Consider the following 26,801-nt stretch of genomic DNA (forward strand, 5'->3'; position numbering starts at 1 on the left):
CCACTGCAGAGAGGATGGGAGATGTCTGACACACGCATGGGCACACACAGCACCCTCAGCACCATCCCACCAGGTTTCTCTCCCACCCACCCCTGACAACAGCCACCAGCATGGAGTTTTTCCCTTCCCAACGCTGCTGCCCGAGGGAAGCTCCAGCAGACAGACAGGTCTGTCCTTCCATCCTGCACTGCTGCTCCCCCAGCACATCTACTGCTTGGCCTGGCCTCTCTTCCTGGGGGCCAGCCCACAGATACGTGGAATTGCTGGTGGGGATGCCCCAAAACCTGCTAAAATAACAGGCCCATTTCAAGGACTGAAGGTCAGCTCACAGCTTTCAGTGAATCCTACGTAGCAGCTATTTTAGTAGCAGCTATTCTTTTTAACCACTGCCAGACAAATGGTTTTTAAGCACTCCATAGCATGACTTCAAATCAAGGCTCAGAGCTCCAATGACCTGGCTGGTTTCTGCATTGGCATAACCAGGCAGTGCAGGGAGAGGCTGCTCTGCCCTTCCCCAGCTCCAGGAGCCACCAGGAGGCCGGGTTTGCCTTAGGACTCACACAGACAAAACAGAAGATCTCTTACCTTCACAGAACTACTGGCAGCTTAGAAGTGTCATTGGACTCGTTAGCAAGAGGATAGGAGAAAATCACATGAAAACTAAAACAGCAGGAATTGCAGGAAGAACGAGGAGGGTGAGGAGGCTGGTTGGTACCCAGGGTGTCAGCAAGGCACCGACCAAGACACCCTGCAGTGCCAGAACCTCACCCAGGGAAACCTGCCCGGGTTAACTGTGCATGTTTACACCCCCAGACAGCCCTCGGGCACCACAGACACCAAACACCCCCTCCTCCAGCACTGCTCACAAGGAAAGACACAGCAGGCACTCGTGAGGCATCAGAAGCAGCGTTTATTGGGAACTCTGCCCCTGGGTACAGCACTCTGCTAGGGAAAGGCAGCGCAGGTACGAGCACGTCGGGCCGGTCACTGCCCAGAATCCCCTCTCTCCTGCACCCTGCTCTCCACACTGCTTTTCCCCCAGGGCCACTCGCATTCCAGGAGCAGCACGGGTGCCAGCCTAGCCAGGGGTCACTGGGACACCCTGAGAGCCAGGCTGAGCCAGAGCAGGACCAGCTGCCCCTGATCCAGGGCACTGGGCATGGAGAGCAGGGCAGCCAGGGCCCGCTCTGCACAACAACTGCACAGCTGGCTGCCACCTCCTGACTGTGCCAAACCAGCCATTTGGGACAGAGCAGGACAGGCAGGACAGCATCTGAACCCATCTGCTGAGCAGCAACAGCTCTCAATGTGGGGACACTGCACAAGAAGCAGAATGCCCTGTTCTGGGAAAAATCCCTTTTTCTGATGTTCTCTCTGCCCACTGATGTGAAAAGGGCACCAAATGCTCACAGCAGTTTTCTCCTGCACAACAGCAGTGTGTGTAATATTTGATTCCAGGGTCAGATATACACACCAAAGAAGATTCCAAACTACACCCAGGCTCTTTCTCAAGAGGGAGAACCTTTAAAACCCTCTGATCACTCAGTACCCCAGGAACACACTCTGCAGGCATCCAGACAGCAACTGAGAGAGCTTCACCCCAGGAAACCTGGAGTTTCCCCAGCTCCCAAGGAAAACAGTGCCCTGAAGTGGCAGAGCACTGAAATAACCAAGAGGAAAACTAGAAAATATTCACTCCCTGTTAACAAGAGGCAGAGCAGTCACCACAATGGTGATGATCTCACTTCTGGAGCAGAGCCCAAAAAGAAAAGGTCAGGGGAGACAGAGAAACTCCTGGAGTCCAAAGCTCCCCTTCCACCAGGAAACTCCCCTGATTTCATCAAGGCAGGGTCAGGCAGGACTCAGCATCCAGGAAAGGGCAGCTCAAGACCAGCACAGTTACCAGCAGCAGAATTACTAGGTTGGAATTTTAAAGGGTCTAAGGCTCATCACTCCTTCATCCCCGCACTGTGCAGGTTTTCCTTCTACTCCAATTCCCAGAGCAAACTGTTCCAGTTTCTAGAAGCAATCCCATTAAACAAGAGCCCAGAACTGTCCCCAGCCAGCACAAGGAGGAACAGCACAGCCCCAGAGGTCGGTGCCACCTGTGGCACTGCACAATTGGCAGGATCAGGTGTCTGCTCAAAGCCACTCGCAGTGGGACACCTGGAGGCAGATCCAGAGCCTGCAGTCCCAGAGGATGGGGAATTTAATGCTGCAGTTCTGGCAGGAGTTCAGCACACCAACCCACAGCCCAGCAGGGATGAGCTGCCCTGACCCTGCACACCAGGAGCAGCTTCACTCTGGGACATGGCCCCAGAGCAGGGATGGCCCCAGCACAAGCCCAGCCAGCAGCCCCTCCTGGTTCCCCAGGGCCAGCACAGTGAGTGAATTTTTAAATAAGGTGGTTTTGCACAGCTTTTAGGCCAAAGAACACCGTTATGGCTCCTTTACAAGAAGCTCCCTCTAAAAATGGTTTTGCTCCACACAGATTGGCTCCAGCTGCCCTGGCCTGTGATGAGGAGGCTGGAGGAGGATGAAGATCTGTCACAAAGCCAGGATTCTCCCACCCACTGTCCCAGCACGTTGCACAGCACCTGAAGCCCTGGCCAAGGAGGCCCCAGGGGATCCTGACAAGACTTGGACAGCCCAGAGCCAGAGAGCTGCAGCTCCTGCTTTGGGACAGGTGCTCCCAGCACAGTGGGTGGTGTCAGAAATGAGGAGGCTGACTGAACTCATCTGGTTAAAAATGAACAGGAGGATTCCAAAGGCAGGGGCCCTTCCCAGCCTGAGCCCCTCAGAGTGACCAACACCAAAATTCCAACCATTCCTTTGAACCTCTGCCACCCAAACCCAGAGCTCGCTCCTGCACCCGGAGCACGGCCCTGAGGCGAAGGGAAATGGCTGCAGGTGCTGTGGCTGTGTCTGACCCTGCCATGGGCAGAGCAGAACAGCCCTGAGCCCTTCAGAGGGGCCAGGAGAGCTCCCCTGGCCCCAGCCAAGGCTCCAACCAAGCCACAGCACTGATCCTCCCCAGGGACACCAAACCTGTCCGTGGGACAGCGGCAAGGCTCTCACACAAACTCCTCAGCTCTGAGCAGCACCAGCACCAGCCCAGAGCCACGGGACACTCACAGTTTCTGGAGAGTTAAAATGAATCCCCAGTCTCCACTCATCTCTCAATTCCATTCGCTCTGCAAGCACATGGTGAGTATTTGCTGATGAAGGAGGTCTAAGAACAGTCTCTAAAATATCAGATTTCCACCCACACCCAGGAACAGCTACTTGAAAAAGCAATAAAATAAACATTCACATCTGCTTATTTAATAGCATTATTAACAACCCAGTGCATTTGTCATTTTTTCCAGAACCCTTGAACAAGCGCCATTAGATTTAAAATCTTAAACATTCTTTAAAAGTACTTTAATTCACAGAAATCTTTGTTTCTAATATACAGTAGATGGTTACTTTTTAAAATCCATTCTCTTTTCATATAATCTCAGTATCTGACTATACAATAACTTTCTATCTATAGCATCTTCGTGTTTTCCAGTCCAGCTCGCCTGTGCTTTAGGAATATAAAACAAAAAAATAATAAAGTTCTATCCACAATTTTACTAAGGTCATTTCCATAGTTCTCATGTAAAGCTTCTCTTGGAAAGTGCAGTATACACATGTAATGATACAACACACGTAAGCAATACTTTTATTATTAAGTGTAGGTTTTAAAAGAAGAGTAATGTAGAGACACAACCGATGGGAGCTCTATGTACAGAATTTGTTCAACTAAGTGTTGGGCTGGGGGAGGAGATGGAGAGAGGAGAGGAGGAGTCACAAACGTGGGGTTCTTCCCTTCCCAGCGAGGTCAGCACAGACACATTCAGTCGCTCGCACTTTCGCACGGGGGAACTGCACCGCCACTAATACAGCTACAAACACAAACACGGGGAGCAGGAAGCTGGGGAGAATTCCACTACAGAGAGAGTCCTTCTGCTCAGAGAGGGCTTTCAAACACGAGATAGAAATTCCAGACTCGGCGGGAAGCCAAGGAGAACGAGCTGAGCGGATCCAGCTACGGACAAACCAAGCAAGGGGGGAGGAAAAGGGAGAACCCATCGAGTTGTAGCAGCACTGATTTCAAACCACCTGAACCCAGGGCATGCGTGGTCACAGAGACTGGGGTGGAGAGAGGCCCACAGGAATCTTTGTCTACTGAAACAATGGCTCCATACTGAACCGGGGTGCACTATAGCAGTTACAAGAGAAAATGGAGAACCCAGAACAGATACCAGTTGCTTGACTAAAACCAGGATTAAAAATAGACAAACAGCCGTAGGACAATTTGTTTCATACACCATTTACAGGAGGTTGAGGGGAGTTTCTTTTTTTCCAGTCAAACACAGAAAAGAAGTCACAGAAAATACATCTGCTGCTGCCACAGCGCCCTTTTCACCCCAAAAAAGGTCAGTGAAACACTGGTCACAGCCATACTCACATGGATTTGGTTCAAAACCTCGTCACGCTTCACTTAGGGTCATTTCTGCAGCTTTAACAATCTGGGGTTTTTTTCTTTTTCCTTTTCTCTGTTTTCCCTCCCCCAGGAAGAGCAGTTTGATCCCAGCAGGATTGTCAAACAGCAAACCATGAGCTGGGGGCAGCTGGAAAACTCTTCATGTGCACCATCACCAGAGTATGGCCGGGAGGAACCTGGGGCTTCCCCCTCCTCTGAAGCAATTCAGAGCCACCAGCTCTCCTGGCCCGTGTCCTGCAGCTCAGGATGGCCCTGCCACCATCCCCTGCCCCTGCCCAGCCATGGGGAACAGAACCAGAACCAGAGCCCAAAGCACAAAGCAAAGGTGGGGCTGCCCTGCTCACGCCCTGCTCGGGGCCAGGAGGCTGGGGCAGGGTCACAGAGCAGCCCCAGCTCCCTGAGCAGGGCCAGGGGGGCTCTCAGGGGGCTCCCCTGGCCATGGGACAGGAACCCAGAGGGAACCCACAGGGCCCCACCAGGCTGCCTGGAGAGCTGAGCCAGAACCTTCCCCAGGCCACGGGAGGACAGGCAGAGAGCTGGGTCACTGTCTCCTGTTGGCAGATTTTTCTCTTAATTAAAGGAGAAAAAAGAAAAGAAAAGAAAAAAAGCCCCAAAGAAGCACAAGGAAGGAAACTCTTCTGGCAAGGAAACCGGAGGTGTGGGTACGTTACAGAAACTGCTACTGTGTCACTGCTACAGGTCTATGAGCTGATCCACCAGCAGCAGAGACCTGGCTATGTTGGGAAGACTGGACTCAGAGCTTCCACTGTTGTTTCTAGAATGCCCACCTGAAAGTGTGAGAGATAGGAATTCAGTATTGAGCAGGACACACACACACACGACAGTTTCACAAGTTCAAGATCAAGAAGGAAAGAAAAAAGTCAAAGCAAAACAGAGAATTTGCTCAAGCTCTTCTCGTTATTTTACCAGCACAGCAATGAATCCCCTGCTTGCTGCTCACCCTCTCCCCCCAAACCAAAGCAGAACAGCAAATCCCTACAAACCCATTCTTTCCACAAAGCTTATCCAGAACCCTGTCCTTGCTAAGGGATCTCTAAAACAAATTCGAGGACTCCCACAGCCCACAGAAAGGACAGGCCAGAATTTTAAATCTTGAAATCTATTTTAGGAGCACCTTTGGGTGCTTTGAGCTGCTCCCAGCAGAACTGGGCTATCGTGGGACTGGGACTTGGGCACTAAAGGAGAGACCCAGGGAATGGTTTGGGCTGGAAAGGACCTTAAAGTCCATCTGGTTCAAACCCCCCAGGGGGGGCTGTCTTGGCCCAGAATTGGGAGAAATCCCTGACTTCCAGAGGAGTTTGTAATGTCTGAACTGTTCCTAACAAGTGTCAGCCTCTGAAAGCCAAGACTGGTGCAGAGCAGGGTTCAGCACATTCCTGCTGAGACCAAAAATGGGAGTCAGGGAAGCCAAAAGGTTCTGTGACCAAACTGAAAAAAAGAAAAGGCAAAAAAGCCTTAAAAAAAAACACACAAAAAAAAAGGTCGTGGATTTGTCTTTACACCTCCCCAGGTACATCAAAGGCTGAAATCACAAAATCCTTCCAGAGGGGTGACTGCAGAGAGGGGACCCAGCCCAGTGATCCTTCCCTGGGGAACGAGGGCCTCAGCACAGCTGCTCTGTCAGCCCAGCAGTGCCCACTCCCTGCCCCATAGGCCCCAGAGCTCCTCAGGGAGGTGGGACAGGGACCAGACCCCTATTCCACAGACTGGAACCATCTGCTGCAGCACCACTGCCCCAAAACTAATTTACAGATCCACTGCTTGCCTTTTTTCCTTCCCTTTTTCACTCCCACATCCTGGCTTACCTTGTGAATTTTTGGATATCAACACTGGAATTGGGTCAAACTCATCTTCTGTCACTTTTTCAGAGCCCTCAGGAGCATCAAAGCCTGATATCAGGTTAGTATCTTCTGCAGCATAGAAGAGAAATAAGGGTAAAGAAGCAAAGACAGCAGAGAGGCTGGTTAGAATTGCAGAAGTGTTAGAACACCTTAATGTTTTCAGAGACAGCGTTTAGAAGCAGGAGTTCAATTTAAAAAGCGAAATGAAGTTGGTAAGGCTGGGCAGGAAAGAAGAGAGGCCATGAAACACAGAAGTGGAGGGGATCAAAGCAAACCAGGCAGGACCCAGAACAGAACCTGAGCAGTCTGAGGGCTCTGCTGGAAGCTGTGGCACAGGCCTGGGTAAGCTGCCAGAGACTGAAGGTGCTCTTGGTCATGGGCATGGCGAGAGCTCAGGCTGGCTCTCGTGCACAGGGAGAGGAAAAGGGCTGGGGAACAGAACAAACCCCAGAGGAAACCCCAGTCATGTACCTGAGACAAACCCCGAGCTCTACCCGAGCAATGAAACAAGAAGGGCAACATGAAGGCAGATTTCCAAGGAGCTGACCTGCCTGGAGAGTGCCCAGATGCTGTGAGAGGCCTTCCAGAGGCCCCTAGGGCAGTTCTGGGAGATAATTCCACTGATTCAAACCACATCAGCTGCAGTTCAACACGTGGGAGAGGCACTGCCAACCATCTCCAGGGATGAGATGATTTATGCACCTCATCAGGCAATGATGTGTTTTCAGAGCCTCTCACACTCCCTGGGCATCACTCCTTGCTCCTTCAGACACCTCAAATACCCTCCCAGATCTGCTCCTCAGCTCCTGCATGAAATGTTCCTGAAAGCCCAGCAAGGGCACATCAACCCAACAGTTTCCATGAACAGAACATCCCTGTCTGACCAAGACTGAACAGGTCTGGGGAGAGGTGAGGCAAGAAAGGACTTGTGGAACTGCTCTGGGGGATCAGACCCAGGGAAAACAACCCTGAGGGAACCCCTTGGCCTTCCCCCTTAGGCTCCCATTCACGTCTGCTGTGACACCACAGCTGGACTCAAGAACTTCTCCTGATAAGGACAATGTCCTCTAGGGCTGGAAGAGTTCATCAGCCTGGGATGCCAACTCCAAAAACCACAGAAAAATTCCTTTTGTTCCAAAACCTTGTGCCAGATGATTATCAGGCTCCCCTCTGGAATTAATAATGCAGAAAAACCCACCAGTCTCAAATGGCACATGGAAAAAGCAAACCCAGAGTGCACTCAGTGAGGAAGGGCTGCACACAGAGCCCACCCCCATGGAAAACAACACCACTTTGCACAAACTCTGTCTTTAATTGATTTTTTCCCCTCCCTTAGTACATCAGTGCACATGCCAAGTTTGAGCAGCTTGGGAAGAAAACAAAGCAGTGCCTTGGGGCCAATAAAGCACCAGAACGGGTCAGAGCAGCTGTCCCTGTGAAGCAGGAGGGCCAGGGCTGAGAGCAGAGTTTACCTTTGTGAGGCTGAGCTGTGAAAGCTACAGGAGCAAACTCATCCAGGAGGTCAGCAGCAGGGTTAGAGAGCAGAGAACAGTCAAGCAGAGAGTCTTCCCCAGTGAGAGAGTCTGCATCCAGGTGAGCATCCCAGGGTGGCATTGGACAGGACACAAACAGTGTTAAGCTCTCGTCGTTGCCACATTCCCCTCACCCACAGGCAGGGTGGGAGCAAAGCCAGCACAGAAACTGGGATGGAGGAGATCCCAGTGCCCCCAGGGAGGGCACAGAGCCCCTCCAGCAGGGCTCTCTGTCCCTCTGGAGCTGAGCAGGGCAATCCCACAGAGCCAGGACAGGGGCAGAGAGGAGCTGCAGGCCCAGGGCACTCCCAGCAGACACCTCTGGGCAGAGCTCAAGTCCTTCTGCAGTGGGAAGGGGCCCAACCAAGGCTGCACAGGGAGAAAGGGCCAGGAGCTGTTTTGCTCCCCCCTGGGACAAACCAGGGACTGCTCCTGAGCTCTGAACCACTTCATGGAGCACAGCACCAGCACCTCCAGCTCTGGGAGGGTGGGCTCAGGGAACACCACCACAGAATCTCCTGAGTGGGAAGGGACCCACAGGGATCAGAGCCCAGCCCTGGCCCTGCACAGACACCCCAAATCCCCACCCTGGGCATCCCTGGGAGCGCTGTCCAAAGGCTCCTGGAGCTCTGGCAGCCCCTGGGCCATTCCCTGGGAGCCTGGGCAGTGCCAGCACCCTCTGGGGAAGAACCTTCTCCATTCCCACAAGGAGAGGAGGAAGCCCAGAGCAGCCCCAGTGGCAGAGCAGCCCCCGAGGGGACAGCCAGAGCTCCCAGGGGACAGCAGTGGCACCCCCAGCCCCGGGCCTGACCAACCTGTCCTGTTGGAGGCCACGGAGTCGCTGTGGGACACGAGGCGCTGGGCCAGGGGGGCCTCCAGCCCCGGGATCAGGCTCTCCACAGCCACGGCAGCTTGGCCTTCCCACGGGCACAGCAGCCAGAGGTTGGTTTGCAAGGAAAAGCAGAAGGAGGAAACTGAGGCAGGAGTTGTCTGAATCCTTTCCTGACCTGCAGCGAGTGTCAGCTCAAGGGTTTGGCTGGTTTTGAAGCCTGGTTTCGGCTTTTGTTTGTTTGGATTTGTACAAGCCCAATTTGAAATACCCAGAGAGTGGAACAGCAGGTGCTAACACCTGCCTTGCAGCTGAACAGGAAGGAAATATCCACAAGATCCTTGGCCAGCAAAAGGAAAGCAGTGACCGCTGGAGTCCCCTTGCATTCAGAGGAGCTGATCATTAAAATTCAGACAACTGCCAGAAACTGCCAAAGCAGAAGTTTTACTGTTACAGGAGTCATGTCCTTCCTTTCTGTCAGAGCCCCAGGTCACACCTACCCCACAGCAGCAGCTCATGGCCACGAGCTGCAGCCTGCACTCCCTGTCTGCAGGGCACCTGGCAAGTAAACCCAATTCTGCAGCACCCAGAGCCCTGCCCTGCCTGGAGCTGCTGCTGCCCACCTCCATCCCCAGCTCCAGGAACCCTCCCCTTCCTCCTCATCCTGCTGAGAACCAAGGGCCCAGCCCAGCTCAGTGCCTGGGCCATGCTTAAACACCAACTCCTGAGCACATAAAGGCGTTTTTGCCATCCTCAACTAGCAATCACCTTCTCCTCCCAAGAGAACACCCAAGACCCAGCAGAGCGGAGCAGCCACAAACTCCCCCTGCTCAGTGCCCACCCCAGAGGGAAAAGGCAGCTCAGGCCCAGCACCAGCCAGGGGCTGCTCTGGGAGCCAGGGGAGCATGCAGGGGGCACAGGGGGGGCACAGGGGGGCAGTTACCATTGGCAGGGTCTGCCGTGCTGCCGAAGGGGTCAGCCAGAGGCAGCAGCTCGGGCAGCAGCAGCGCAGGCTCGGGAGATTTGAGGCCCTCAATCAGTTTTTCTGGGGCAAGCAGGAAAAAGGAGGAAAGGAGGCAACAGTGAGAAAAGCAGAAGAAAGAAGAAGACACCATTAATGAGGGCTGGCAGTGCTGTGTGTGAGCCCCAAAGCAGGACCTGCACCACGGGTGGGAAATGGCTGCAGCACAGAGCCCTGAGTGCCCTGGGCTGCAGAATCAGAGCTCTGAGCAGAGCCCTGAGTGCCCTGGGCTGAGCAGAGCCCTGAGTGCTCTGGGCTGCAGAATCAGAGCTCTGAGCAGAGCCCTGAGTGCCCTGGGCTGCAGAGTCAGAGCTCAGCCACCCCTGCCATGCCAGAGTCACCTCCCTCGAGCCTCCCTGGCCTTGGGCACTGCCAGGGATCCAGGGCAGCCACAGCTGCTCTGTGCCAGGCCCTCACCTGGTTCACTGCAAAGATTCTCTTTAACCCAATCCCCAGCTCCTTCAGCTCAGCTTTTCCTTCAGACCCTTTTCCAGCACATGCACACCCCTGATGGAGTTTACTCAGTCAGTTTGCTCAGACTTTGCACCTGCAGCCTCCAGTGCCACAGACTCTGCTGCCATGCTGCTTTTACTGCTGCCCACACACCCCTCCAGCCACACACACTCAGGAAGCAGTTTAGGAAACACCAGAGTTAGGGAAAAACACCAATCAAGGTAATATCAACAATATCAACATCAGAAATACCAATCAAGAGATGAGAGAGGCAAAGGGGCTTGGGGTTAGAGCAGGCTATTAGAAAGAACTCCTGACCAGCTGCACGTTAAAAGGGAGCAGAGGGCAGAGCTGTGTGCCAGGGTGAGGACGCAGTGCCCAGCAGGCACGGGGGGCACACACAGGGCTGTACTCACTGCAGGGCTGGCACCCACTGCAGGGCTGCCCTGGGCAGCACGCCCAGCTCAGCAGAGCACACAGCAGAGTCCTTTCCTCTGGGGGCCGGCTGGGAGAGAGAGACACAGCTGTGAAAATCCTGCCAGGGCAGGGCATCGCCGCCGGGCAGGGATCTGGCACTGCCCAGGGCTTCTGCCAGGGACTGATGGAGCCTGAGCAGGGAAAACGGCCCTGCCTGGTGTCCAGCCATGGCCCAGGCCAGGCAAGGCACTGCACATTTCTCTGCCTGGGAAACGGGGCTGGGTCCCACACAACACGGGCAGGGACAGAAGGGCAGCAAAGGGAAATGGAATCACAGAGTAACAGGACAGCACTCAGCAGCTGTGGATGTGGCAGCCTGCTCAGAGAGCGAGAAAAGCTTTCCCAGAACTGGCCTGGGAGACTTCAGGGAGCTGGAGATAAACAATGATAGCAAATTCTGATAACCTGCAGGTGTTGTTTTCCTAATATCTGGGTTTTCTTGTTATTCTCAAAGATTGTTTACAAATGGGCATCTTGTAACTTTTTCAATCAGGTGAAATGCATTGAGTAAATGACCAATCGTACTGTTAATTATTCTTTCAGGTGAAATGCATTGAATAAATGACCAATCATACTGTTAATTATTCTTTCAGGTGAAATGCATTGAGTAAATGACCAATCATACTATTAATTATTCTTTCAGGTGAAATGCACTGATTAAATGACCAGTCAGGCCCACCTGTGCAGGCCAGTGTACAAAAGGAGCAGTTCAGTGCAGGCTGAGGCCCTTAGGCCACTCAGCCTTCTGATGGCTCTGTGTCATTTCTTTTTAAACATTGACAAACAGTGGCTCCTTAAGAGAGCAAAACAAGCAATTTCAGGTTCACGTTCAAGACCTCAAATATTTGTAAAACAGTAAATTCTCCCCTAAGATCAAGCTGAAAGCCCAGGCAGAAGAACACTGGATGCTCTTTACACTCATTTAGCTGGATTCTCATGGTCTGCTGGCTTTGTGGCTTTAAATCCTCACACCCCCACCTTGTGCTCCCAGTGAACACAGCAATAAATCCATCAGGTTCCCACATGAGCAGCTGCCCTTTTGCATCTTCCCAACTCAAGATGCAAACTCAGATCATTAGTGCACACCCACAGCTGCTGTGCATGCCCAATTGAGCATGTGCAATCACTTTATCTCAATGTGTCATCTTGGTGCAAATAAAGCCTCAGCAGCAGTACAGTTGTTTATCACAGCTCTTCTAAACACCCAGGCAGAGCTGGGCACCCAGTTATCTACTCAGAATTTATGGGCCTGGAGCAGAGTTATGGTCATTAAAAACATCTCATCCAGTGTTGTGTTCCCAAAAAAATAAAATACCCTCCCTCCATCAGTCAGTGACCCAGAGAGAGCTCCCCTGACCAAGCCCAGGATCAGTCAGAGCTGAAGCCTGAAATCAGCTCATTAAGAGCAACTTGGCTCATTTTCCTGCACATACACAAGGAAATATGTTTTCAGCATGAATATTTAATTCTCCCTTGTTTTAACAGATGTTTTGCCATATTTTTACATCCCTCTTGCCAGCTCCTCTTCCTAGTTACAGTTCCATGAAGAGCTGCAGCCATGACACAGGGGAGGAAGAGGAGGGACACAGTGACACCACCCCTGCAGCTGTGCCTCTGCAAGGTCTGACAGGCACTCAGGTGATGCCACCTGCACCTCCAGCTGCCAAGGGGAGGAGGTTGGTGGCCTGAGCTGAGCTTTGGCCAGGTGAAAACCTGAGCCCAAACCCAGGAGTTTGGTCCTTTCTGCTGAATTTACAAGCAGACCCTCTCAGTTCCCAAGCCAAGGGCTGCTCTGTAGCCCCAGTCCTTGGAAATATTCATGAGACCTCAGGTTTTCCTTCAAAAAGAACAAACAAATGAAATTGTCTCTTTTGGGTCCTCCAAGACCCAGGGCTGGGCTAAGGACGAGGATGGGAGCTGCAGTTGTGCTCTGGGGCTCACACGTGGGACCTGCCTCACACCTTCACAGAGAGGCTGCAGGATAAAAACATCCCCACATTCCCAATCCCACTGATTTGCAAATAAGCTCCTAAGCACTTACATAATCTGTGCTAAAAAGTGTTGGCTGCTGCAGTCAGAAATGTGCACAGAAAAGGCTCAGAAGCAGCACTGCAAAGTAAATGAAATAGCACCAACTGCACTGGAAAACCTTGCCAAATCAGAAAAGGTCACATGGAACTTGTGCTTCTCAAGATGCTCAGATTTGCAACAGACTTTGGAAGCCAAAGAAACACTGACTCTTAGAGGAAAGAAAGATTAACAGTAATAAAACCTACAATTCCATGGTTGGAAGCCATTTGAAAACAGCTTAAAGTCAGAGGCAGGTAATTAATCACCTGGGGATCATTTCTCTCTGGAATGGTTTGTGTTGGGAGGGACCTTAAGGCCCATCTCACCATCATTCCATCCCACCCCAGCCATGGCAGGGACCCCTTCCACCATCCCAGCTGCTCCCAGTGCCCAGCCTGGCCTTGGGCACTGCCAGGGATCCAGGGGCAGCCCCAGCTGCTCTGGGCACCCTCAGGGCACAATTCCCAATTCCCAGGCTCCCACCCAGCCCTGCCCTCTGGCACTGGGAGCCATTCCCTGGGTCTGTCCCTCCATGCCTTGTCCCCAGCTCTCCTGGACCCCTTTAGGCTCTGAGGCGTCCCTGGAGCCTCCTCTGCTCCAGACTGAACAACTCCAGCTCTCAGCCTTCCCTCCAGGAGAGGTGCTCCAGCCCTCCCACCCCTTTTGGGAGCCCCTGAAGGGACCCAGCCCCATTTCTGAGATCAGCCCAGGCCCTGCCCTGCAAAGCCCCAGTGCAGTGAGGCCAGCAGAGCCTGGCAGTGCCAGGGGTGCCCAAGAGAAGCAGGAGCTCCAGAGGGCAGAACAAAGGGCAGGACTGTGCCCCAGCTCGGGTTACCTGGGGTGTCGGATAACGGGAGAGGAGTGAAAGGATCAGGCACAGTCAGCAGAGGAGGGCTAGAGTCCAGACTCAGAATGTCTTTCGTTTTTTCAGCTGGGAGAGAAGAGGGAAGGAAAAGAAAAGAAAAGAAAAGGCAGAGTGAACAGAGAAAAGGAGAAAGCACACAACAAACCCCAGCACAGGCACAGCCACACACAGGCACACTCTGACCAAGTGTGCCACTGAAAAGAATAAAAACCCAAACAAAACTCCTGTTACCATGCAGCTCTCCAGCACAGTTTGACCCACAGATCTCAGAACATTTCCTGGCAGGGAAGAACTGCTATCTGCCTTCACAGCAGCACAAAAGGTGAAAGGTTTCACAAAGCACACACAGTCTGCAATAAAATCTGCAATAAAATTGTGCAGCACCAGGCTGGGACAGGCTCCTGTCTCTGAGGAAAGAAAGAGAAGGGCTGGAAGTGCCCAGCCCCAAAATTCCCAAGGTTCCTTCCCATGCCAAGCCCCAGGACTGGGAAGCACTGCAGGAACTGACCATGGTACAGCAGCCACAGGGCCCAGGGCACACAGATGCTCCTCAGGCTTTGCAGAAGGTGCCTTACAGCTCAACGTGGAGCTGCTGCTGCTGCTGCTCAGCATCACCCAGGCAGGCTGATGGAACACCAGAAACTGCTCACAGCTGGACAAACCCAGAAAGCAACCCCCCAGGAGCACTCCTGTGCCAGGGACTTCAACTCCCTAACTCTCTGCTAAGAACCAACACAGCAGGCTCAGTTATGAGCTCCCCTGAACCTCCTTTTATAAACAGAAATAAGCACAAATGGATTTGTCACTCCTTGCCCCACAAAGGATTCTTCAGCCTTTTCCCAGGCTCCTCTCACCAAGAGTTGTTTTGTTTCGGTGGGGAGGCATCAGCCAGGAGTATTTGTCACCAGGGGAGGATCCCTGGCTTCTGGAGCTCCTGGAAGCAGCTTTCCACCTCTGCTTGGCAGGTCTGAGCTGCCCCCAGCGAGAACTGAAGCTGAAGCAGTAGAAATGAGCAGCAGCACTCACCAAGGGTGGTTGGCATAGAAGGGGCCACTCACAGCAAACCCCTGAGACACAAGGGCCAAAGGAGAACCAGACAAGGCCCCACAGGCAGAGAAACTCCTCAGAGCAGCCAAGGGGGAGCCACACAGCCCAGCCAGTGCAGAAATTACTGCCTTCATCACTCCACGTGTCAGTTATGGGGCTGTGCTCCCCTCCAAGGGCTCTCCCTGCTGCAGAGGTGTTATCCTCGTTCCTCTGCTCCTCCAGACAGAGCAGCAGGCCTGGCCAACACCCCCAGCCAGCTCCCTCACTGCACATGGCAGGTTTTACTCCTTGTGATGAGCTCCATGGAACCTCCTCACACTAAGAACCTTCCTTGGGAACTCAGGGCTCAGCTTCTTCCCTCACCACAAGCCCCACCTCTGCCTCCACACAGTCTCTGCCACCCAACTGTGTCATTCCCTCCCCTCCTGAAGTGCGAGCCCCATTCCCTGCAGCTCTCAGTGCCCATACACTCTGCTTGTACCAGTTTTCCTTCCCTTTCAAAGAGGTTCTGACCAGGAGCTGCCCTCCCATGCTGTCCATGCCCCCAGGCTCACCTGGCCCAGCAGGGAAGGAGGAGCCACCGAAGGCATCCGTGGGGGCTGCGGGCTGGAACCCTGGGAGCAGGTTCTCTGTGGAGCTGCCTGCCTTCTCTGGAGCTTTTCCTGCAAAGCACACCCAGAGTTAGGGGGAAACCTCCATTTGGAAACATCTGTTCTTCTGTTCTATTCTATTCTGAAAGCAGGCTGCTCATCTCTATTTCCAGGACACTGTTCCACAAGTGCCTGAGCAGTGCCTGCCCAAAACCATCCCAAATAATCCCTGAGCAGTGCCTGCCCAAAACCATCCCCAATAATCCCTGAGCAGCGCCTGCCCAAAACCATCCCCAATAATCCCTGAGCAGTGCCTGCCCAAAAGCATCCCCAATAATCCCTGAGCAGTGCCTGCCCAAAAGCATCCCCAATAATCCCTGAGCAGTGCCTGCCCAAAACCATCCCCAATAATCCCTGAGCAGTGCCTGCCCAAAAGCATCCCCAATAATCCCTGAGCAGTGCCTGCCCAAAAGCATCCCCAATAATCCCTGAGCAGTGCCTGCCCAAAAGCACCCCCAGCCCATGGCACCTTCCCTTCCAGAGCAGGCAGGTGTTACAGCACCCAGGCACCTACCATCCCCCAGCTTGGCAAAGTCCTTGTTCAGCAGCTCCTCAGCTGTCAGCTTGGAGAAGTTGTCATCATCAAAGGGGTTCCACGTGGACACGTCAGGGGGGTTGTAGACGTTCTGCTGCGAGGTCCTTGGCGAGCCCGAGGGCGTGGTGGAAGCAGATCTGGATGGGGTCACCCCAAACAAGAGCCATTAACCCACCTGAAACCCCCTGGCCAGCACCATCAGCTGCTGCAAGCCACTACACTCTGATGACTTCCCAATCAAAACATGCAGTGTAAGTTACTGCAGTCCCCGCTCAGAAGCCTGGGAGCACTGAGGCTGAGCACCAGCATCTCAGGGGTTAAAACCAGCAGCCAAAAGGCTTCTTGCCTGTAGACACTGTCAAAGTGACCTAGCAAACACTCCTAGGGAATCAGAGCTCCATTAAGATCTCCAAGACCATCAAGTCCAACCTTCAGGAAGTGCTGGTGTCAAGCAGTGAGACTCAAGTGCACACCAGGGCTGTGGCCTTTTGGGAGCCAGAGAAGGGCCTGGTCACCCAAAGCTTTCTGGGACTTCAGGCAACTCATGAGGGGCAAACACTTCCCAGTGCTTCCTGCCAAGCCCTAAACTGAGGTCTTGAAGGCAAAGATTCACTCAGAGTTTTGTGCCTACCTCCATTCAGAGCTTTGCATCCAACACCTCTCAGAGCCTGACCCAGCCTTCACTCCACACCCCACATGGGGCCCTGGGACTACTCAGACTTGCTGAGGCTGAGCCCCAAAGCCCTGGGCACCTACTTGGATGTGTTAAGGCTGACCAAGAGCTGACCCCCCAGGGCCTGGCACATACTTGGACTTGTTGAGAGTGACCCCCAAAAGCCCTGGGCACCTACTTGGATGTCTTGAGGCTGAGCCCCAGGCCCTGGCACCTCAGACTTGCTCAGGCTGACCAAGAGCCGACCCCCCAGGCCCTGGCACCTACTCAGACCTGCTGGGGCTGACCCCAGGCCCTGGCACATACTTGGACTTGTTGAGGCTGGCCTCAGCAGCTGCAGCCTGCAGCAGCTGGGTGGATTTGCTGGCGGGCACGCCGAACACGGCGCTGTGGGTGACGTCGCTGAGGATGCGGCGGTGCCCCGCGCGCTGCGCCTTGGGCGACGAGGGCGGCGTCAGGGAGCCCAGCTTCTGCCCCTGAGCCTGCTGCTGCTGCTGCTGCTGCTGCCTCTGAGCCTGCACCTGCGCCTGCCAGGGGAGGAAAGCACAGGGACCTCGCTTAGAACGGCAGCCACGGGGAGAAAACAGCTCCTGGTGGAGCACCCAGTGCCCCAGCCATGGACTGGGGAGAAAACAGCACCCAGCATGGCAGCCATGGACTGGGGAGAAAACAGCACCCAGTGTCCACATCATGGACTGGGGAGAAAACAGCACCCAGTGTCCCAGCCATGGACTGGGGAGAAAACAGCACCCAGTGTCCCAGCCATGGACTGGGGACAAAACAGCACCCAGTGTCCACATCATGGACTGGGGAGAAAACAGCACCCAGTGCCCCAGCCATGGACTGGGGAGAAAACAGCACCCAGCATGGCAGCCATGGACTGGGGATGGTCTGGAGGGGAAAAACCAGATAAAGGGATTTGTTGCTCTGCAGTGTTTCAGGATTAGTGCACAGGCAGTCTCTCCCCTTCTGTGGTGCAGCTCTGGAGGTAAAACCTCCATTAGGACTTGGCAAAGGCTGGCTGAGCTCAAACCTGCTCAGGGGGAGTGAGGCTGCGACCCAGAGCAGAAGTGGAAAGGCTCAGATCAGCATTCAGGAGCTGGCAGAGGAGCATTTGTACCCAAGCCCCAGTGCCCCAAGGTCTCACCCCCTGCTCCTGTGGCTGTGCTGGGGGTGCTGTGCCAGCCTGGGCCTGGGGCTGCTGCTTCTGCTGAGCTGCTGCTGCTGCTGTGGTCTTCTGCTGCATAGCTGCCTGCTGGGCCAGCAGCTGCTGCTGCTGCTGCTGCTGCTGGTAGTAGTTCTGCATCAGCTGCTGCTGCTGCGCGGGCGCTCCTTGCTGCATCACTGGGAACTGGGAAACAATTGCTGGTTGAGAGGCTGGAGGTGTGGAGGACCTAGAGCAAATCCTGCTAGAGGACTGGGGACACACAGAAAATTCCTACAAGCTGCACCTCTTCCCCCTAAAAGAGCAGGAAACGCAGAGCTACAGCCCTGCAGACACAGATGTGATGAACTGGTGCACACACCCACCTGCTGAGCCTGCATCATCTGTGGCTGCTGCTGCTGCTGCTGCTGGAAGAAGGCAGCCTGCTGCTGCTGCTGCTGCTGCTGCTGCAGGAGCTGCTGCTTCAGGAAAAGCTGCTGCTGCTGCTGCTGCTGATGCTGAGGGGTGGCCTGGGGCTGCGTGGAGGGCACCTGGGGCTGTGCCTGGGCCGCTGCTGCTGCCTTGGCCTGGGGCTGGGCTGGAGGCTGCTGGGGGGCTGCTTTAGCCTGGGGGGTGCTGGAGGGCTGGGCACTGCCCAGGGCAGCCGGGCCTGCAGCTGGCACAAGAACCAAAGGCAGGGTTAGCTCAGTGCCTGAGGCACACAGGGGGCAGGGAGCACACGGACACACCACTCACCCTGGGGCTGAATGGCTGCCTGGGCTGTGGCTCTCTTCCTGGGCGTCAGGGCTGGCTGGATGGGCAGAATGCCAGGGTTGGGCTGGGTCTGGCCTGCTTTAGGCCTCTGCCGGGGTGCTATGGACGTTTCTGTCGTGGGGATGGGGTCTGTGAGCCTGTCAGGGAAGGAGGAGAAGGAAGGGCAGTGAGCTGGGACACAGAACACACAGCAGGGGGAAACGCTCACCCACACCTCAGCTGGGTGTGAGTGACAAAGGTAAAACACTCGTGGGCACCCAGGCACAGTGAAAGCTCCTGCATGCATTCACCACAATTAATCCAACCCTGTCCTTCTGGCTTCTCTGCCAGTCGTGGCATCTTCTGCTGGTGGACAGCTGGGACTTGTCAAAACCACTCAGCTTACATCCAACTATTTCCTACAACATATTGCTTGAAACCACCCAGACTTCTGAATGAGCACATGAAGGACACCAAGCAGCTCATGAGCAGCTGGTCCCTTTGGGCAGAGTTGTGTGAACTGCCATCTTTAGATGCACTTTAACTTTGGTACATCCACCCCAGAATCAGGCCACTGAACTCTCCTGATCTCTGCTCAGGGTTTACTGAGCTCCAAAAATGCACAGCAAGAGAGAGGAGCAGCCTTGCCCCCAGCCTTCTGTGGTTTGGAGATACCAAACTGATAACTAATGAACCTGATATCAGATTGTTTCTGAGTCAGGGAGAATAACTTGGCAACTGAAGTCCCCAAGGAAGCAGCTGAATCCACCTTTGCTAATAAACAGCAGAGGCAACAGGCAACAAAAGAGGGAGTAAAAAGCAGGTGGAGTTACCTGGCCTTTGGTTGACTCTTCTTTGCAGCAGCTTCACTTGCTTTAACTGGGTCTGGGAGTTTAGCAGGGATTGGAGAGTTCTGCAGATCCCAAAAATGCCCAATTTGGTATTTTGAGGGCAGAAAACAGAGTCAGAAATAATGTGCAAAAACATCACAATAAAACAGAGAGATCTGGGGATTCCCAAAGCAATTACTCCTCAAGGGGACACATAACAAACAGCACAAGGTTTTAAGTCATGGGAGACAGGAGTCTGGGGGGAAGAAAAGAGGGCTCAGCTCTTTGACCACTGAACATGGAATATGAACACAAAGCTCCACAGCACAAGTTGGGTTTAAAAGACAACCAGGGGACAGTAGTGACAAAATTTATTAATGATGCTATAAAAACACAGGCATAATAGAACCCAAACTACCTCTTATTCAGAAAGACCATAAATAAGCACCTGAACATGGGGGAAAAGCCCTGATTCTATTCATGATAAAACAACATAATAAAATGCCTGTCACAGTGTCCATAACAATGTAAGAAAATAATTGTCCACTGCATTTTCCAGCTGAAGTCTCTGAAGACACACCAGGAAGGGGCAGATGGTTGTGTAAGGGCTGATGCTGATGCAGTTCAAATGCCATGTCCCAGAACTGCTGCTCAAACCCAAGTGGAGGCCAAATTACACAGGCTATGATCAGAGTGCCTGGAAATCAAATTGCTTTCCCAAGCATGGCCTAATTTTCCATGTTCACATGCACAAGATCTCTTGGTTGGCCTCACACTGGTGACTGGGTGAGGAGGTAAATCAGGGACAGACAGAATGAGAAACCCTGATTTCTGACACAAAAATCCAGACCAAACTGTGCTGTTACAAACAAGACCCTCCTGATTACAGGACTGGGGAACAACCAAGAGGACAGGGGCAAATGCTCAGTGTCCATCAGCTGCCCCTCAGGCCACCCCCTGCTCACCTGGACATTCTGCACTGGGCAGTCCTTCTTGGCCAGCTTGAATGCAAAGTAGGAGACCTGATAAATGTCAGGCCTCTTATCAGGGTCTGGCTCGAGCATGTACCCTTGAAGAGATGGAGATGCAGAGATCAGAGCAGCAGGACCACAGAGAGGGCAGCACATCACACTGGACACAACACAGGAATTGTCTGTGCTGAGGGTGGGGAGCCCTGGCAGAGGTGCCCAGAGGAGCTGTGGCTGCTCCTGGAGCCCTGGGAGTGCCTAAGGCCAGGCTGGGGTCACCTGGGACACTGAGAGGTGTCCCTGCCATGGCAGGGGTGGCACTGGGTGGGCTCTGGGGCAGGGAGGGGAAAGGCTGCCTGGCCAGGGAACAGCACTGGGTGGGACTGGGCACTTCCAGGTGAAGCACAAAGGGCTGATGATGCTGGAGTGCCAGCAGGGCAGGGAGACAGGGCAGCCACAGGCACCACTGCAGACAGCCCACAGCAGCAGCAAAGAAAATACCAGCCTGCTCTGCAAACACATCCAACCCTGTGTGAGTCAAGGCTGTGGCTAGGGAAAGGAAAAAAATCAAAAGCTGTGCTGGAAACAAGAGAGCTGCCCCAGCTTTGCCAAGAGTAGTGCATTGTACACTTAATTACACATGCACTCCAGTCAGTGGGATATTTATAAATCATTTCAGTTCTCTTTCCCAGTTCACAGGAGATGAATTCTTATCACTAGCCTAAGTCCCTGTGGTCTTTTCAGTTCCTTATCCAAACAGATTTATTACAGCAGAAATACATTTCTGCACCAAGGGCTGATTGTGCAAGCTCCTGCAGGGCTCACACCAAACAGCTGTGTGTGCTGCTGCCCTTCCACCGAGCTCACTCCAGCCTGGCCAGACTGAAATCTCTGTCCTGACCACTCCAAGTGATCTCCTAAAGCAGCCCAAGATCCCTGAAACCTCCCCTGTGTGCAGGAAAGCCCTGGAAAGCAGAGAGCTCCCAGGCTGGGGCAGGGTGCAGGAGCAGAGCCCTGCAGACACTCACGGATGAGGCAGTGCATGTCCTGGGAGTGCCTGGAGTTGTCTGGGATGGTGAAGTTGCCATCACAAATGGCCACCTGGCTCTCCCCAAAGGGCAAGGTGAAGTAGCACAGCTTGTACAGCAAACAGCCCAGGGCCTGCAGAGAGAGAACAGGGCAGGGATTCACCACGCGGAGCACGGCAGGGTCCGGGCTCCTGCTGCTGTCAGGCCTGCCCCAGCACCCTCTGAGGGACCTGGGACAGGCTCAGCTGCAGGGGGAGATGAGCACAGGCAGAGCTCTCCTCTGTCAGACTGCTCTGGGGGATTGCTCATCATCACACGACCCCAAGTGTCAGTGAACAGGCAGAGCCTTTCTGCCACACGCTGGGAGCAAAGAGCAAAGCAACAGCACAAATAAATGGCAACCATCACCATTAATACATCCATTGTGACAAAGAGAAACCCAAACTGTTTCCAAGATTAAGTCCAAACAACCTTTCAGCTGCTATAAATAAATGCCAGGGAAGTACAGCTCATTCTGCAGGCTGCCAGGTTCTGCCACCCTTCCCTCCACTGCCACGCTGCTTTTGGCACCAAGAACCACCACCCATTGCAAAAGAAAACTGTTTTTGCACAAAGGGCTAATTATGAAACACTCCCACCACCTCAGAGGGGGGAGCAGGAAACATTTCCTAATCCTAAGAAACTCCCCATCAGCTCATCTCTTTTTGTCACAGGATTTCACAATGAAACTGCAGGCTGGCTTAAAACAACCTTGGTAAGATTTCAGGAAGAGGGAGGTTCCCAGCAGGACAAGCACTGGAGCAGGCCTGGAAGCTGAGGCCCCAGCACCATACCCTGCTCTGGACATGCTCCAAGTGTCACTGGAACACAGCTCCTGCCCTGCCAGGAAGAGCAGAGCCTTTGGATCTCCTCAAGCAGATCCTGGTTCTGCTCTGGCTGCCTTGGGGCCCTGTCCTTTCCCACTGGCACAGCTGTGACCTGCAGGCCCGTGACCCTGCCCAGTCCAGGGCTGACCCCTGGTTCAACCTGCTCCCACCACAGGAGCTGCTCACTGAGGGCACTTCCAGCAGATGTCTCACCAGCAATTCTCCCTCCTGCAGATGCAGAACTATTGAACATAGATCAAAACTCTCTGCTTCTACCATGTTACCTCCTAGATCAGGGCTTCCAAAAACACAAAACAAGCTCCCAGTTAGCATTTTAAACACCTTTAAACAAGGTGCTGAACTGCCACTCCAAAGAGCACAGACTCTTCCTCACGTGTGTCCCACCAAAGGGGACCAGGTGAGGCAGGAATGGATTCCAGCACAGCTGGATTCTGTTCCCAGCACGAAGGAAGAGCATGGCAGGATTGCCCTGATCACCAGAAACAGTGCAGAGTTTGGCCTCTGGCCAGGCTGACACCTCAGCCCTGTGTTACACAGATCTGCACGCTGCTGCTGCTGGGGCAGGGCCATTTTCTCAGGTTTGTACTCAGTTCTGACCAGAACTTTGATTCCACACACCAGCAACCCAGCCCAGGCACCATGAGCCACAACACTCTGAATTTTCTGGTTTAACTCTTATGATATAAAATCAGGTTTGCCCCATTCAGCCCTGGAGTTTGATCCATCTCTAAATTCAAAGCACGCAGGAGGAGCACACACATCTGCTGCAGCAGGAACCCATCAGACACATCATCAGAGGAACTGTGCCTTCAGGAACTGCCCAGGCTCCCAGAAAAGCAGGCCAGCCCTGTCTCCCTGCCCTGGCAGTGAAAGGATGCCCAGGGGTCCCAGACTTACCCAAATGTCTGCCTTTGTAGTGATGAGTTTGCCACTGTACAGGTTCACCATCTCTGGGGCTCTGTAGGACAACGTCGTGTACCTGCAGGGGAAGGTGGGTCAGGGGTTCAAAAGGGGGGTAGCAGCTTTGTCACACTCCCAAACAACTCAAAATTCACTTTTTCCTTATTCATTTTAAGGAAAGAGATGCTAAAGATACCTATTGGAAAAATGTTCTAAACAGCATCACCTGCTACACACCTCAAACAGTAAAACACCCCTCAAACTGCCCTGGGAAGTAACCACAATCCTCCCTAAAGCACAGAATTCACCACAAAATGTGCAGTCATTTTAAGAACAGAAACATTCAAGGATTCAAAGCATCAACAAGGTCAATAATCGAATGTCCTCTGCAATGCCCTCACTGCAGGGCTGTGCCCAGCTGTATTACAGAGATTGTAACTGGATATGGGGCTCCCAAAAATTAGATTTCCACACCAGGAGTCCTGCTCAGAGCCACTGTGGCAAGGGATGGGTCACTGTGTACCTCAAACCACAGTGAGAATCTGCCTCATCTTGAGAGATCACAACAAACAGGAAAGCTGGAAACTGTTCCACAGATGATGAGGCTCCTCTGATGAGATTTCCTGCCAGCAGGTCTGTCACTGCTGCTTGCCCTGAGCACAGGAAAGCACTGCCAAAGGCAAAGGTTTTGTAGGCTTAGCTGTACAAGTAGGGCACTCCAGGGGGACTGCAAGGCTGGATTAGGAGCGCTCTGAAAACTCCATTCAAACAAATCCAGGAAATCCAGGCAGGTGTAGCTGAATCCCAACAAAAAAAGAGGCATCTGTAGCCATTTTTAACTGGATCAACAGGAGTGGCCAGTCTGCAGCAGTGATGGTGTTAGAACTAAAGCAAGGCCAAGGACCTGGAGTGTGCTGCACCCCTGGCCCAGGGCTCACTGACCTGCAGGTGAAGCCCTTTTAAAAAGCACCAAGGGGCACCAGGGATGCTGCCAGGACAGCTGGCAGTGCTGGGGCAGGGGGAGGAGCTGGACTGGACCCCTCCAGGGGCTGGCACTGCCCAGATCAGCCCCAGTCAGTGCCCAGAGCCGTGGGGAGCGGAGCTCAGCCAGGATGGGACTGTGCCAGCCCAGCCTGGAGCTCAGAGAAGCCAAGACAGATGAAGGACAGACAGGCTGACCCTGCTCAGGACAGAACAGGTCACTGCCTCGCCGAGGAGGGGCTGCTGCTCTGCATTAACCTCAGCTCCAAAGCAATGACATCAACTCAATTTATTGTCTCACCTTGCCCCAAGGCACCTGCTCACCTGCAGCAGCAGCCACTGCCATGCAGCACAGGCAATCTGCTGAGCACAACCAGCCCAGCACAAGGGAAAAGCACCCTTCAGACACCATCACAGCGGGCTGCAAAGGAAAAGCACACTTACTTCTTGATCTCCTCCTCAACTGCGTTCACCCCCTCTGTCTGAGGGTTCTGGAATTTGTTGGTAGCACTCCCAAAGTCACACAGCACGTAGTGGCCACGGTCATGCAGCAGGATGTTTTCAACCTGGGAGCATCACAGACAGACACAGAATCACTCAGACAAAAAAATATTCAGGGTTTGGCTTTTTTTTTTTTTTCAGATGAGTCAAGGTTTTAAGTGCCTGAAGAGATATCAGACATATCTGACACTGAAGTCTAAAAGTGACAGCAAAGAAAACAGGCATCAAAACTGTCACATCTCCTAAAATAGACATCAAATCATGGAGGCTCAGCTACAACACTGCCTTCCATCCTGCCAGCCCTCCCTTCTCCTCCTGCAGGCACATTTCCCTGCCTCTTGCAAGACTTCAGTGTCCCAGTGCCTTTGGAGCTCAAGGTTCCTGAGCTACTGTGGCCCTGCTCTGGCACCTGAACTGGGGACAGGAGATCCAAGCTGCCCCAGATTTACCAAGGGCTGTAACTCCTCACAGTCCATGGGGCAGGCAAACAATAACACACACACACTTCCATATTCATGAAATTAAAACACATCTCCAGGTCTTTGCCTGCATCTTACCTGTCCCTGAGGGTCTCACTCAAAACAAACCTCAGCTGATGCTCACATTGATTTGCTTGGTTCTCAGAGTCTGCTGGGTGCCCACAGGCCCTGAACAGGGGCTGTAGCTGCAAAGGCTCCCCCAGGCTGCTGAGACCCCTTTCTTTCAAATACGATTTGGCACCTTCAATCAGGCAACAGAAACAAATGAAACCAGCAGAAACCTCCTCCTGTGCATTAACAAAACTCTACCTTGCACCCACCTAAGGAAATTGCCTGTTCCAACACTGACTTTAAATGCATGAAACCCCCTGTGTTCAGATCTTTGCTTTGGCAGAGCATCCCTGTGCTCCAGCTCCTCATCTGTGCAGCAGCACTAACAGCATGTTCTCTGGAGGGAACACACCATTTTTCATGTCTTTATCTTCAATCAGTGTCAAATGCTCAGATACAACAACGAGATAAAACATGCTGCTCATAGAGCTCAAAATAAATAAAAAATCACCACATAAGCGTTTGCTAACAAAACCCTTTGGAAGCAGAGCTCCCCATCAAGGATGGTCTTTACAAGAAGGAAAGAAAAAGAAGGAGTCAGCATTTTAAGCATCAGAAAACGCAGCCAAATTAGAGCAGCTGAGGGGGAGAAGGCTGGCTGGAAACCAAGGGTTAAACACGCCCCTTCCCCTGTGCCATCCATCTGCTCTGAATCAAGCACTGCACACAGATGTTCTCCCCAGCACAGCAACACTGGCCCTGTTATTCCCTGCTCCCTGCAAGCACTCCTCCAGCATCTCCCCAGGAGTCCTCCCACTCCATCTGCCTGAGCAGGCTGATTTCCCACTCAGACACCCTGAAAGGTTGGTCAGGCATCAGCACGGGACCATCCAGCAACCAGGTCTGATCAGCAAATGCCAGGAGGAGGAAAAAATAAACACAGCAAAAGGAATTGCTGCTACCACTGCCAGGCCAGAGAAAAGTGGCTTTAAAAGGAGAATGAAGGTGCCTTCTTCTGGTGAAACACTCAGAAAGCTGCAGCCCCGAGCACAGCCAGGGGTGACACAGGATCCTCACTCAGTGCCATGTCCCCTTGCCTACAGAAATGCTGGGGAAAGGCTGCTGTCCCCAGCTGCTGGTCACCTCCCACCAGCTGGGGACTGTGCCAACAGGAGGCTGCTCTGCTTCAGGCAAAGCCTCTGGGTTAATTCAAAATCAGAGCCAGGGGCCACTGAAACTCCTCCAGCTGCACTTGTGTGAATGGCTGAGAGCTCATTCACAGCCTCCAGCTCCAGAGCAGCACCAAAGAGCTGCAAGGCAGAAAAGGGCTCCAGGGCCCCAGCTGCCTGCAAAGCCAACATCTGCCCCCTCTTCAGCAGGGTGATATTCACCCCAAGAAAACATCTACAGGTTCTTCCTTACACACAGAACTTGTACTAAACCTCTCTGGCCCCTCATCTCTCTTGGCTTTGCAACTGCCCCTTGACAATATTACATTTTAACACAAATAAAGACAAAATATATATAAATATTAATTCAGTGCTCGTGCTTAGATCCCCAGAGGTCCCCATGACAGAAACAATTCACTACCCAAGCAGAAAACGCCTCCAAGCAGAGAAGAGCCAAGCCTGACTCTGGGCACAGCTTACCCGGAGTCAGGCCTTGCAAAACCCGGCCTGGCCTAGGCAGGCAGCAGAGGGCTGGACACCAGCCCCAAGAGCCCATTTCAGCTGC

At 53.2% G+C, this 26,801-nt stretch overlaps 1 protein-coding gene across 4 annotated transcripts in view; it reads right to left on the reverse strand.

The window, feature by feature from the left end:
* The window catches only part of AAK1 (AP2 associated kinase 1), a 55,424-nt gene that overhangs the window by 4,532 nt on the left and 24,091 nt on the right, over positions 1–26,801 (reverse strand). The window contains exons 6-22 of one of the 4 annotated variants that reach the window (XM_071417766.1): positions 24,481–24,602; positions 23,053–23,134; positions 21,269–21,401; positions 20,238–20,341; positions 19,276–19,355; positions 18,446–18,600; positions 18,076–18,359; positions 17,693–17,896; positions 16,852–17,072; positions 15,852–16,009; positions 15,242–15,349; positions 13,611–13,706; positions 9,698–9,799; positions 8,741–8,842; positions 7,866–7,976; positions 6,358–6,462; positions 3,303–5,319 (exon numbers count right to left, since the gene is read on the reverse strand). In XM_071417766.1, coding sequence (XP_071273867.1) covers positions 5,225–5,319; positions 6,358–6,462; positions 7,866–7,976; positions 8,741–8,842; positions 9,698–9,799; positions 13,611–13,706; positions 15,242–15,349; positions 15,852–16,009; positions 16,852–17,072; positions 17,693–17,896; positions 18,076–18,359; positions 18,446–18,600; positions 19,276–19,355; positions 20,238–20,341; positions 21,269–21,401; positions 23,053–23,134; positions 24,481–24,602 — 2,262 coding nt within the window. In that variant the 3' untranslated portion in view covers positions 3,303–5,224. Of the gene's footprint in view, positions 1–3,302; positions 5,320–6,357; positions 6,463–7,865; positions 7,977–8,740; positions 8,843–9,697; positions 9,800–13,610; positions 13,707–15,241; positions 15,350–15,851; positions 16,010–16,851; positions 17,073–17,692; positions 17,897–18,075; positions 18,366–18,445; positions 18,601–19,275; positions 19,356–20,237; positions 20,342–21,268; positions 21,402–23,052; positions 23,135–24,480; positions 24,603–26,801 lie in introns of those variants that run through there. The other 3 variants (XM_071417765.1, XM_071417768.1, XM_071417767.1) reach the window with 3 other exon arrangements.

Source organism: Agelaius tricolor, unplaced genomic scaffold (assembly GCF_023055355.1).
Source record: "Agelaius tricolor isolate 1412-34295 unplaced genomic scaffold, bAgeTri1.0.p SCAF_70, whole genome shotgun sequence".
NCBI classification, from domain to species: domain Eukaryota; kingdom Metazoa; phylum Chordata; class Aves; order Passeriformes; family Icteridae; genus Agelaius; species Agelaius tricolor.